Source organism: Sinohyriopsis cumingii, chromosome 9, assembly GCF_028554795.1.
Source record: "Sinohyriopsis cumingii isolate HCF-2022 chromosome 9, ASM2855479v2, whole genome shotgun sequence".
Lineage (NCBI taxonomy): Eukaryota > Metazoa > Mollusca > Bivalvia > Unionida > Unionidae > Sinohyriopsis > Sinohyriopsis cumingii.
This window is the reverse complement of record NC_142969.1, coordinates 22513045-22527256: the sequence shown is the minus strand read 5'-3', so window position 1 is coordinate 22527256 and position 14212 is coordinate 22513045. Positions and strand designations below refer to the sequence as shown.

General features: G+C 34.3%; 1 protein-coding gene across 1 annotated transcript in view; it reads left to right on the top strand.

Moving 5' to 3' along the window:
* Positions 1-14212, top strand: part of LOC149791385 (uncharacterized) — a 190794-nt gene that overhangs the window by 56115 nt on the left and 120467 nt on the right. Inside the window, exon 3 of the mRNA XM_089971345.1 lies at positions 6906-7754. Coding sequence (XP_089827471.1) covers positions 6906-7754 — 849 coding nt within the window. The remainder of the gene's footprint in view (positions 1-6905; positions 7755-14212) is intronic.

The window sequence follows — 14212 nt, the reverse complement described above, 5'->3', positions numbered from 1 at the left end:
ACAAGCTGGGTTGAAAGAAAGCAATCTAAAGCTTGGTATATTTTTATTTACTTTTTAAAATATCGGATATAATTAAATAGATAATAGCATGCAATGGAAAAAAACCCACAATTTACATAACTACCAGTATTACTATACACTTGATTGGTGTTTTGTTTACACCCTTCCCCAACACACAAGTTCACTCAATATTTTTGGTCATTTTCGCTATAGCACTGTTTAGTATATAACGTTGTCGGCAGTTATGGACCCCAATGGGGGAGAGCTGTACTAGTTATTAACAGAGCATAGAGGTGTATAAATTGGCAGACTTAAAATAATGTGAATCAAAATAAAAAATGTTTTAGGCATAAACTAACTGGGTGAAAATAAAGTATTATTTGAGACCTGACTGAACTGTGAATTATTAATTATATTCTAGCAGGTGCAAAGAATATCATAGGTAGTTTGGAAGCAGATGGTTTTAATACTTATGTGTAAGAGAACATAATCGACACATAATCATGTACTCTTGAATTGGCAATTTAGAACAAAACAGACAGTTGTCAAGAAGAAAAAAAACTTGACATCAGTTGCTGCAAATAAATATTTGCATTTTAAGATTGGATAGTGTGTGTATGTACATACATACATACGTACATACATACATACTTGGGAATGTAAAGAATCTCCATAGCATCTTTGAAAGCTTACTTATTTAAAATTTAACACTCCAGTAAAAAAATAATGGTGCAAAATTGAAATTTCAGAGGGGGTGTAAGAGAAGAATCTTTCACAAAAGTGGCGTATTTTTTGACAAAGTGGTTCTTTTCAAAAATAACAGCAAGAGCATACCATAAGTATTTTTCAGCCAAAGAAAACACTTTTGGTAAAACAATAAACACTTTTAGTCACAATGTTTAGGATGTCCTTTCAATAAGGTTTATGTGTCCTGCTCAGATGTTTCAGTTGAACATGTTTACTGTTGCTGGATTAGCTTTAAATACTGAACATTTTGAATTGCTTGTTTTCCAACTTGACAGTAGCAGTACATGTGTTATGTATATTTGATTTAATTCATTTTCAATGTGTGAATGATAATAGTGAAATCGAGGCTGTACTGGAATACATGATCAACAAAGTTTCCAGAGGCAATTCCTTGGAGGAATATTAAAGCTTTGATAAAGTTTTTTCACACAGTTTGGCCTTCCCAAATCTGTCCAGTCTGATCAAGGCTCAAATTTCATGTCTGGAATTTTCCAGCAAGTTATGTACGAATTAGGCATCCAACAATTCAGATCTTCTGCCCATCACCCTTAGAGCCAAGGGGCATGGAAAGATTTCATCAGACTTTGAAAAATATGATTCGATCATATTGTTTTGATACGGGTAAAGATTGGGATGAAGGCATTCATTTACTGTTGTTTGCTGTTAGGGTATCAGTTCAAGAATCTTTAGGTTTCAGTCCCTTTGAACTAGTATTTGGACACACTGTGCATGGACCATTGAAGTTGTTGAAAGAGAAACTTCTTTCTAATGAAGATACTGAAATTAATCTTCTTGATTATGATTCCAATTTTAAGTACAAGTTGTCAAAGGTTTGTGAGGTTGCAAAAGCAAATTTGCACTCTACTCAATCAAAAATTAAGTCAAGATATGATAAAAACTCAAAGGAAATGAGTTTTCAGCCTGGTGATGAGAGTCCTGGCTCTCTTGCCCATACCACAAAATCCTCTTCAGGCCAAGTATTTTGGTCCCTACACAGTAGACAGGATTTAAATTACATCATAAATACTCCTGGGAGGCGAAAACAAAAATAACTTTGCCACATAAACATGCTAAAGGAGTATATTGAAAGAGATAGCCAGGTTAAACATGAAATTAATTTAGTTGTACCTGTCCCACTCAGAGAAGATTTAAGTGAAGGAATATCATTGGATTCTACTGATATTGGAATGACAAATCTTCAGAATTCATAAATTATGAAAGATCTGGACCAGAAACTTTCACATTTGCAAGAGCAAGAAAGAAATGAACTTAAACTGTTATTATTTGAATATGAGTACTTATTTCCAGATGTTCCTACAAGAACAAACAAAATTTTCCATGATGTTGAAATTGTAAATTCCAAACCTGTGCTGCAGCACCCATACAGGATGAACCCTCTCAAACAGAAATACTTGAAGAAATTCAGTATTTGCTGGAGAATGATTTCATAAAGCCCAGTGAAAGTGACTGGAGTTCACGATGCATACTTGTTCCAAACCCAGATAAAACTTTACGTATGTGCACTGAATTGAAGGTGAATCCATGACTGCATTGATAAGGTCAGAAATGCCAAGTATGTCACCAAATTTGACCTTCTGAAAGGATTTTGGCAAATTCCACTAACAGAAAGAGCAAAGGAAATTTCAGCATTTGTGACTCCAGATGGACTTGATTAGTATAAAGTAATGCCGTTTGGGATGAAAGGATCGCCAAGTACATTTCAGTGTCTCATGAATATTATTACCTCTGGTCTAGATAATAGTGATGCTTACATTGATGATGTCATCATCTACAATGACACCTGGAACGAACATTTAGCAACAATTCAGAAATTCTTTGACAGACTTACAGATGCAAGTTTGACAATTAACTTATCCAAAAGTGAGTTCTGCCGCGCTAGTGTAACTTTTCTAGGACATATCATGGGACATGGACAAGTTAAACCAGTAGATGCTAAGGTCATGGCTATCTCTGAATTCCCTGTGCCTGTGATATTTAGGTCTGGCTGGATACTATCAGATACTTTGTTCCAATTTTTCTATAATTGCTGAACCGCTGACAAATTTATTGAGTAAGAAAAACAAGTTCATTTAGATTGAAAAATGTCAGGAGGCTTTTGACACTTTAAAAGCCATACTTAAAAGCTCACGAGTTCTTACAGCTTCTAATTTCAGCCAATCATTTAAACTGTCTGTTGATGCAAGTGATGTTGGGGTTGGAGCAGTTTTGATTCAAGAAGATGAAAATGGTATTGATCATTCAGTGTGCTATTTTTCTAAGAAATTAAATAAGCACCAAAGAAATTATGCAACAATTGAGAAAGAATGTATGGCTTTGATATTGGCATACAACATTATGATGTTTACATTAGTTCATTTTCTTCTTTGATTGTTCTGTTTAATGACCAGAACCCCCTTACATTCATAGGTAAGATGAAAAATAAAAATCAAAGACTATTAAGGTAGAGTTTGTTGTTACAGGAATATGATATTGACATCAGGCACATCAAGGGAAAATATAATTTAATAGCAGATGCACTTTCTTGTGTATAGAAATATATTATGTCATGTACACTTTGTATAAATTATAGAGTTCTTGTTAACCTCATGTATAATTAATCTATGGTATAAAGAAAGCTTTATTTTGTAAATCTTTCTTTTTCTTTATGGGGGACTTGTTATGTATATTTGATTTGATTTAATTGTTTGTAAGTTTTAAAATGTTTTTATTTTTAATTTCATTACATATCAGAGTAATGTAATTTTGTTTACTAGGAATTTGATATTTTCCAGAAAGTAGTTTGACCTGACTGTTTATTGTAAACACTGAACTTTGTATCTTTTGCTTACCTTGTTCCTGGCCTTGATTGAGAATCAAGTAAACTACTTCCTTTTTTAAATTCATTTTTGATGTGTGAATGGTAATAGTGAAATCGAGGCTGTACTGGAATATGTGATCTTTGACATGTGAATACCTTCTAAAATGTTCTGGAATGTGATCATGTGACCCTGGTATGGGTGTCTGTTTTGCGCATTATTTGTCTGTATAATTTTTGTTCTCTCGAGAAATAAATCTCAGTTGGGCTTTTACACATTTAAAGTGTGTTTGTGACCAGTTTGGAGTTACATTTTAATTTTTATTTAAATTATTTGGATTCTAAAAGATTAATTCTTTTTCCTGGAAATATTTGAGTGCTCATACAGAATTCTTGGACAAAGACATTTCTTTAAATTTTATTTGGAATTCATACATGGGAATATTACTGTTTGTGGATCAACAAAGAACTGTAGACATATCTGTAATATAAAGGCTACATTATACGTCAATGCCTTTCATTTTGGATTTTTCGTCAGGACTCGAACTTGAATTCATTAGAACATTTCATTACTAGGACTTGTAAATTTTAATTCTTGGATTATTTTTGAATCTGATTCTTAAAAGATCTGATTCTTAAAACCTTAAGTACTTATTTTTCATTTTTACATTTTTTTTCTCCAGGGAAATAAATTATTTGTTAAATTTTTCGAAGCTTGTGGTTTTCACTCTTTCTTTTGTTACTGTTTATTAGAGCCTAAACACATAACATAAGATGTGAAATTTTGATACACCTTACTGAGACAGTCAGGTTAGGTTGGGTTGACAGGTCTGTATGTTGTGTACCTCAAACATTGTTGACATGAACATTTTAATTTGTTCATGTTTGCATAGAATACGTAAAGTGCCATGCATAGGTCAAACTGCATCAGTCAGCTCTGGCAACCATTGGCATGGGACAGGAATTGTCAGCAATTTTGGCTAGGGGTAGATTGCCAGTCTTATTCTGCAATGAACTTTTATTTTACTGTACATAAAACTCCAAACTGAACCAAATGTTTGACATATCGCTTGTACTTTAGATTCTGCAAAGGAAAATATAATCCAGTCTGATATCTCAAAGTATTTTTTTCTGTTAATCCAAAGTTTTAATGAAAAATAAGTGCAGTCATATAGTTGACTATCTTTGGCTCTTCTGCATTCATGTTGTACTCTATCTCAGACATGTTTCAATCAGAAGATGCTTTTTACAGTTGACTTTTAGCTGATATTTTTTTTGTGATTTCGAGTCTGCAAGTACCCACTCATTTAGCCCCTGACTTTTTTGGCTATTCTCTTCTCTGTTATTCTTGTGGTTTAATTTTATATCTTTTCCCAAAGCTGGTAAAAAGAAAATAATGAAATTCTTACTTAGGTTTAACTGATCGTGCAGAGTATTTTTTAATGACTGCTTACAGATCGACTGGTACTTTGTTGCTCTCTTCATGTTGTAAATTAAGCCTATACTTTGTTTTTAAGAAACGATATCTTTGTAAATATATGTAGCTGAGAACATTTTCACCAACACTGTGACTATTGTCAATGCATCTTGTTAAGACCTGTTTGTAAATACATGTAGAACCATGTTGGACTGATTTGATAAAGCATATTTTGCAGACTGCTGTTGACTTATTTGGTGCCGGAGATTTTTGTCATTTTTGCCTGAAATGTGGTCAGGAAACACATTTTGGAGATTAACTCTGAATACATCCAAATACTGATACTTAGTTGTGCTAGAAACGTGCTTTTCATTGGCTGTTTGGGTATCTCATGTGCAGAAGGGTAAAAGTTGGAGAATTTTTTTATTTTTTGCTTATTGGACCCATCATTTTTGTCTCCTGGCCACTCTTTACTCTCAATTCCCAATTTATCCTACTTTTTGCAAAGGTTCACCTACGTGCAGTTCAGATTGGTCTGCTTTACATCACAGGCCAAAAAGTCTGAAATCCTGACACAAAATCTGATTCCAACAACAGGCAATTTTTTGGTGTCAAAAAATCTGGTATTGTTTTGTAATGTAGTGGAAAGTTCAGATCATTTGGTGTCATTGTAGAACTATATCTGTCTGCTTTTTTGTAATACCACCCACTTTGGCGTATCTTAAATGACCTTGATGCTACAGAGCTTGGAAGTATGGTACAGCCTCATCACGCGTACAGGTGGGATTGGGGCTGAATGAGTTAACAGAAAACATGCCACATAACTGAGTCTATGAGAATAGGCTATTTAGGTAAAATTTAGCTGAGTGTATTATTTGTTAAGTTGAGAATAAATTGTATCCATTTTTCCTTTATGTCTATATATATATAATCTGTTATGTGTAGATAGGCTTTAACACATTAACCCCTGGAGGATTTTGTCATTTTGACCTGAAAATCGAGTAGGAAACACATTTTGAAAGCTATTTCTGAACAGATCCAAAAACACCAAATCCCCGGTGATCTTTTAGTAACATACTGCCTAGTTGTGTTAAAAATATTGTCAAGTCAGTGAAGCTGTACGACCAGCCATAGCTGATCTTTCTCATCCTGAAAATCTACTAGCACTTTGTCTTCATTTATTTGACTTAATGAAACCTTCATAGTCATCATTCTTATATAAACCCTAGAAAGTGATGAAAGAAGTTCATGGCCTTCATCTTGGATAAAGAAGAATCCCACCCAGTTACTTTAAATAGCAGATTATGACTAGATCTTAAATGGCAATCACATGATGTTACATCATAATTTTTCTCAATGCCAACAGTGCAGTATAGGCTGAAGTTTACTGTATGCATTGAAAATTGTTTTAGTGCAGATGGTGCTCTGGGGTCCAAATGCTCTGGTATGTGAATAGGACTTAGGCAATTTGTTGGTTGCTGAATTTGATAACATTGGTGTTTCTCAGAATTAAAATATTAGAGATGGTTTCAATACTTAGCAGTTAAAAACAAGGAAAGGACAATAGAAATGGTGTCAAATTGTATTTCTGGAAATTCTTTACAGCCAGTTGAATGTCATTTGCTTTGAGGGTCTCTAGTTTTAGGTGGAGCTTAATATCAGGATCAATAACAACAACAAAACAGAATTACTGATAGCAATGATAATTAATAATAATAGCAGAACAAACATGGTGCTGCTGCTGCTGCTGATGCTATGGTAATACAGTTATGACAGTATTGTTTCAGACCAGAAATTGAATGAAATTCAGCATATGTATGAATATCATGTTTTTATTATTTTATTTTGAAGTTAGGTTCTAGTGTTTTCTGTATTTTCCTTACGTTTATATTTGCTGAATTAATGTTTTATGACTTTCTTTTGCAGCCAGCTGCAATTTTCCTGAGTACACCAGTATTGTGACTTTGTCTGCAAACACGCTGATGGTCATAGACAGCAATGCATTATCTCTCCGGCTCCACAGCGGCCATAATGGTCAGTTACTAGTTAAATCAGGCAGACTTGAGGCATGGCCTTATGATGTTTGTGTGTTGTATGGGATGGGGAATGAAGTGGCAGTGACACTAAGGAATGGTAAGATAGTAATTCTGTCAGTGGTGTCCACGGGCAAGTCTGCAGTGATAAAACAGGTGAGGATATTAGATGTATCAGCAATATTTGAATACTGCCATGGAGTGAAGGCCTTCAGGTCTGGTAAGAAACTTGTAGTGAGTGGTGGGAAGGAGGATAAGGACATCACAGGGCATTATATTTGTTGGGGCCTTGTTTCCAGCCTTGATGGACATGTTGAAAATACTCATGTGATTTGTAAATCTGGAGGCACCAGTTGTGGTTCTACAAGCTACTTGATCACAAGTGCTGATGATGCCACAGTCTATATCTCATGTTGGACTGGTCCTTACTATCCTAAAAATAATGGTGTGTATGCATATGATGTTATGACTGGCAGGCTGAAGTTCACATACCACAGTAGAGACCTTACAAACCCCAAGGGTATATCTATAGATGGAAGGGGATTTATATATGTGAGTAACTTGAACCCCACCTGCATTCATCAGCTAACAGAGAAAAATCAGCCAGTGACAGTCTACAGGACAGGAATACCTGCAGAACCCATGGCAATGTGCTGGGAAGAACAAAAAGAAGAACTGTATGTAACAGGCTTGGGAAGTAAGGAGGTGTGGAGATTACATCCACAATGGATCGTTCAACAAGGTAAACCATAATTCTTTTGATAAACTTTTACATCACATGACAAATACAGCTTTATGCTTTAAAACTGCATACTTATTAGTATTATCAGTTCTGTCTCACAGTAAAAATTATAACAAAACATTTAGTTTTGGACAAGTTTAGTTCATTGTAGTGTTTAAGGTTGTATGATAGTTCTGTAGACAGTAGAGAATAGAAGAATATTATAGTGACCTTAGTTTGAAGTTCATTTTTTTTTTGCAATTGTGATCATGAAAAAAATGAACTTAATATATTTGCAAGATAAACTTTGAAGATTTTTTCAGGAGACTACATACTTTTTTCGAATTTGCATAGCTGAGAATTCTTGATGATTTTGACATATTTTCAATTCACACTTGGAAACTGACTTGCAGCTCTGAATTTTAGATTGATGAATGCACATCCCCCCCATCCCATCCTTGAGGAAAGGTTTTAAAGATATAAAATATAATCAAAATTAGATCAAATTGACAAAGTGCATGACAGTACCTTATATACTTGCTTATAAGCTGAATAATTTAGGAAAAGATAAAGGCCTGGAAGAAGAGGGGTTGGCTTATACGTGGGCCAGTGTCTAAACTTGACACAAGGCCATTATTAAGGCAGTAAAACATAGCACCAAAACAAAAATATGTGATATGTTGTAAGTTGTATTACTAAGAGATTAGTGTAATGACATATTTTTGTCATAAATTTAAGTGGGAAAGTGCACATTGTACCAAAACTAAGTAAATTAACTACAATGAATAATATTTACCATATATACTCGTGTATAACCCTTTACCTCATAGAGCATAGTGACAAAATGCAGTGCGCTATAAATAGAACACCTGTTACCTAGTTGATAGCATATGCATAGGTCTGCCTGTGAACTGTTAAGCAATGTAGTGTATGCTATGTTTAACAGCAGTTTTAGCCATTTTACATTTTTGGTACACATCTATTATATGTGGAAAAATTTAAGAGTAAAGTCCGATTGTTATAGCTGTGTAATTATTTTTCACGGAAGAATTTTTTATGTGCTTTAAAATCTTGAGAGAACTCGTTCACCGTCATGTCAGTGAGGCAGCGTGACCAACCGTAGCTGCCATTTCCCATACTCGAAATTTACGTTTTTTGTCAGCATCTGCATCACTAAGTCATTTGGATTTGATAATTTATAAAAACTAATTGCTGCCTACATAAACATCAGAGCCTTTACCTAAGTTATTGAATCTTTCATAGTTGTGATTCTAATCGTGAAAACTTCGTAAGTACTGAATGAAATCCTGCCTGTGAACTGTTAAGCAATGTAGTGTATGTTACGTTTAACAGCAATTTTAACCATTTTACATTTTTGGTACACATATATTATATTTGGAAAAATTTAAGAGTAAAGTCCAATTGTTATAGCTGTGTAATTATTTTTCATGGAAGAATTTTTTATGTGCTTCAAAATCGCGAGAGAACTCGTTCACCGTCATGTCAGTGAAGTCTTGTGACCAACCGTAGCTGCCATTTCCGATACTCAAAATTTACAAGGTTTTCGTGTGCGTCTACATCACTAAGTCATCTGAATTTGATAATTTATAAAAACTAATTGCTGCCTACATCAATATCAGAGCCTTTACCTAAGTTATTGAATCTTTCATAGTTGTTATTCTAATCTTGAAAACTTCGTAAGTACTGAATGAAATCCACAACCACCATTATGACCCAGTTACTTTAAATAGCAGATATCGCCCAGTGCATGAATAGCGACCACGTGATCTGATGTAATTGTCATTCACAGAAATGAATGTAGTATCTAAAAGGGGGGTTTTCCCTGAAGTTGGCGCTACGAAAACCAGCTCAAAATGGCCGATGTTTACAGCAGGTGTCAAAAGGCGCTTCCATGCGAATGGAGTAAAGGCGTCAAAAGGTGCTTCCATGTGAATGGAGTAAAGGTGTCCAAAGACGCTTGCATGAGATAAAGGGATAGGCTGAATAATTTGGGGAAAAAAATAAAGGCCTGGAAGAAGTGGGGTTGGCTTATTCATGGGCCAAGGTCTAAACTTGAAAGTTTTTAAGATTTTTTTTGTTGACTACCATAATGGCTGTAAATCTTGGGACACAAAAAATAATTGTTTACATGTCCTAAGATGTACTATGCATATGAAGAAAAAAAAAACATTCTCAGTGTCGCAACATGTACTAAACTCCTATAAACATACTATGATCGCTTTTGTTATTATTTTCTGATTTCTCCAATACGAAATTAAATAAAGGAAAGACTTAATAATTCATGGGCTGGTTCGAGTTGACCTGGAAGACCAGGCTGTACTATTGTGTACAGTACTATCACAGTGCAAATCGCACCTAGTGTTGCTTTAATCCTTGTTTATTCCCAAACATATTAAATGCAGATTTTGTTTTATTCATTTTTTTGACCAAATCACATTCTTCCTGATAACACTTCAGCAACTCTGTAATAGCTGTTTCATTTGCGTTATTCAAGATTTAGCATAATATTGCAATTATGTAGATCCCATCATATGGGACAATGTTATGTTGTGGAATTTGAGAAGCAATGTAAGGTCGAAGTTGTTTTCACTCATTTTTATGAAAATACAGGGTGGGGGGAGAGCAGCGAAGCAAATACTATTTAACCAATGCCAGATGTTACTAGAGATATGTAGACAAATAATAACAACATAAATTTGCAATCTTATCAGTGACTGTTGCAGGGAAGCAAGAATGTGAGTGGTTACATAAGAAAGCCCCTCATTCTAAAAATAGATACACTGTAATGTCCACTGTTTCAATTTGGTTGGAAAGAAGGTTTCAGCTCATTGATATACCAACTTAAATGCTTCAGTGTGTTACCTATGAATAGGTAAAGTAATATTTTATCGGCAACAAAGAAGTTCCCAAACCAAAATTGCAAGCTTGTTTTAAAGCTTGCAGCAAACTTGCCACAAGCTTATTTATAAAGCTTGCGGCAAGCTTGTATTTGGAACATTGCAGCAAGCTTGTTTTAAAGCTTGCAGCAAGCTTGCCACAAGCTTATTTATAAAGCTTGCGACAAGCTTGTATTTGGAACATTGCAGCAAGCTTGCGCAAGCTTATTTAACAAAAGTGTCATAAGCATGCACAAGCTTGCGAAAGCTTAAGCTTGCACAAGCTTGCACAAGCATGCGCAAGCTTGTTATTTATTTACCTAGTACAATAAGTATACACAAGCTTGCGCAAGCTTGTTACTAGCTTGTTGCAAGCTTGCGCAAGCTTGTTACTAGCTTGTTGCAAGCTTGCAGAGATTTCTTGCAACAAGCATCTGGGCTTTCAAAAATCAGACATGATTGTGTTTTCCCCCCTTCCAAAAAAAAGCCCTGAAAATGTGAAGAGGAGGGTCTGGGAGTCCGAAGGCCCCTGTCCAAAAATGCATTTTAGACTCAACTTTTCCTGGTGGACCATATTATCATAATATATTGCAAAGTTTTACTTCATTCCAATGAAGTAATCTGCATATTTAATGATTAAATAATGTAATCTTATAGTTGCAATGCAGTGGAAAACAAATCTGTTCCGCCAAAACATTAAGTTTAATTCTATTGTTCAAGTTTATTCATTCACTGCAAGCTTACCCAAGGCTGCAGAAGCTTTATGTGTTCCCCTAGCTGCAAATGTCACGCCCCTATGAAATGATCATGAATAATTCATGAACTGGCATGAACTGTTCATGAACTTGGTTCAAGAACCATTCATGAAAGTTCATCAAAAGGTTCATAAATTATTCTAGAATGTGCATGAACTGAAAACAGTCCACAAATTGGATCATCATCATTCATGAACAAGTGCATGAACATATTCATGAACTATGATGAACAAAGTTTCTCAGTGATTCATGACTTCATGAACTGTGCCTATAAAACAAAATATGATTACCTGACAAGTCACAAATACCTATTTCATCCTGAATCATACAATAACCTTAGATGGGGGAGGGGGTTAATACAGTATAAAATGCAACATATTATCTTAAAAACTGTATTTGATTTCAGATAAATTTAAACTGACAAGTGATATTCTTTTTTTTTTACCCTTAGCAACACTTTTTGTATGTTCTGTAATTTTTCTTTGAAAAATGTTCAAGAGATATTGGGGCAGTTGCCTGCAATCAACTGTTGAAGCATATTTCATCGTCGTGGGGCTGTCTTTCAGCTGGGGTTTCTCCTGACCAATCTTCTTCCAGAGACTGACCTGTCTGATAACTCTTTTGTGAAGATGTTCAGGGTCTATAATTTAATCAAATCCTGTCCATTGTCACTACTGAATGTCTCCTTCTGCAGCTTAAGCTGTTCCATCCGATTACTGTTTGGATCTTTAACATTGTTGCAGCAGTCACAATTTAATGTCTCTTCCATCTTGGATCCTCCAGTTTTCAAATTTTCCTCCTCAACCTACAAACTTCATCCTCTAACAATTTTACTTTTCTGCTGTCTGGTCTGAAAAAAAGGTAAAGTTAGTTAATTACAGATAATCTCTGATCAACATTGTTTTTAGCCTTTAGCACATTATCATTGTACCCCACTTTACTTAATGGAATAATATGATCCAACTCAAAAATGATTTAATCCCTGACACATAATACTGAGCATTTATATTACTGCAGAATTTTGTCACTGTTTTATATTAATTGAATCTGTCTAGCCATAGGTATGGTCACAGGAGACGGATGTTTTATTCAGTAAAATATGACAATTTTTTGACAACATCGTTACACTAAATAACCGTATATATTACAGACAACAGTTATTTCATGCTTTCAAATATTTTCGCCATTCTTTACTGATAAAACGCCAGACTTGTGTGGTATAGGCCCTTAGTATGTCACTAATGCATCCACTCCGACTCCGCATGTTGCGTATAGCTGCTTCCGGTTTCATCACGTTGTTATTTGCACTTTTATTGTGAACAGTTTCACGCATTAACTATTTTCTTAAGGTTTTTTTTTAAATTACCAAATTACATCAGATTATAGAAATGGTGATGTCATGTAAAAGAAAACGATCTCGAACATCTCAACTCCTATTGATATCGTACCATGTCTGGTATCGAGAACTGGTGGGGTGGGGGTGATAATGTTTAGTGATTTTCAAAATTTTGATGAGCAAGTTTAAATTAGGTCTGAACAAAATCGTGTCATTAGCTTGGTTATAAATAATATGATGACATATATAAACCAATAAAATATCCATATAACTTCTACTGAAATAATCACGAATGACCAAGAAAAATATACTCACCGTAATTTTGGTCATCCAGGCTTGGTACGCTTTTCCACCTAATTTTGCTCTCACCAAATCATTTCCTTCATATTCTTCAAAATCGCTTCTCTGCACTTCTACTTACTTTAAAAAAATGATATTGAAAATATTCTCATCTGTCCATTCCATGGAGTCCACAGTTTTTGTTCGAGGTTTTTGCCTAACCATCTGCATGATCTTTGGTTTCTGAGGAAGCTTAACTGTTGAAATCGCGCGCGTATATTAACCAATCATATCGCGTCTCTTTTCAAAGTCATCCAATCAGGATAATCGTTGTTAATATATTTCGGTTTTTACAGCAAATAGGTAACCAGTGACTAAGTCAGTAGAATGTGAAGTTTATAACAGTAATGGAGAGAAGAAAAAAAACGTTAGGACAAAGTCATTGAAAGCTTTTTAAAGCAAATACATTTTGTTGATGCTGGCCAGAAAATATTTTCCCATATTAATCCAGAAATACTCAGATTAAGTACACAAGTATTGAATTAAAGATCTGTATGAACATTTTATACAGTATATCATTTTAAAAAAAGAAGAAAAAATTCACCTTTATTTAAATTTCACTAATATTGTGAGAAGTTTGTATGATAAATTTTCATGAACATTTTATGAATATAATGATATAGATATTTAATATACATTTTTTTAAGAAATACCATGGTATTGCATCAAAGTACTTGCATTGTTCATGAACCATTAGTTCATGACATTTCAGGAACTTCAAAGATATTATAATAGTTCATAAAAATTCATCATTGTGTTCATGAGCTTCAAGTACATGATTCATCAAAATTCTTGAAGTTCATGAACTTAGTTGAGGAACTTTCATGAACACTTCATGATTGTTCATCAAGTCATGAATTTGTTTTCGTAGGGGCGTGACAGTAATGGTGCCTGCTACTTGGATACATGGTCTCAAACTTTCACAAGCAATGGATATATACATATGTATGTATGTATATATATATATATATATATATATATATATATATATATATATATATATATATATATATATATATATATGAAGAAACTTGTTGCAAGCTAGTTTAAATTTACTTTCTGAAACATACAAGAAAGCTTGTGCAAGCTAGTTTTACTTTCTGAAGAAAACAAGCTTGCGCAAGCTAATTTTACTTTCTGAAGAAAACAAGT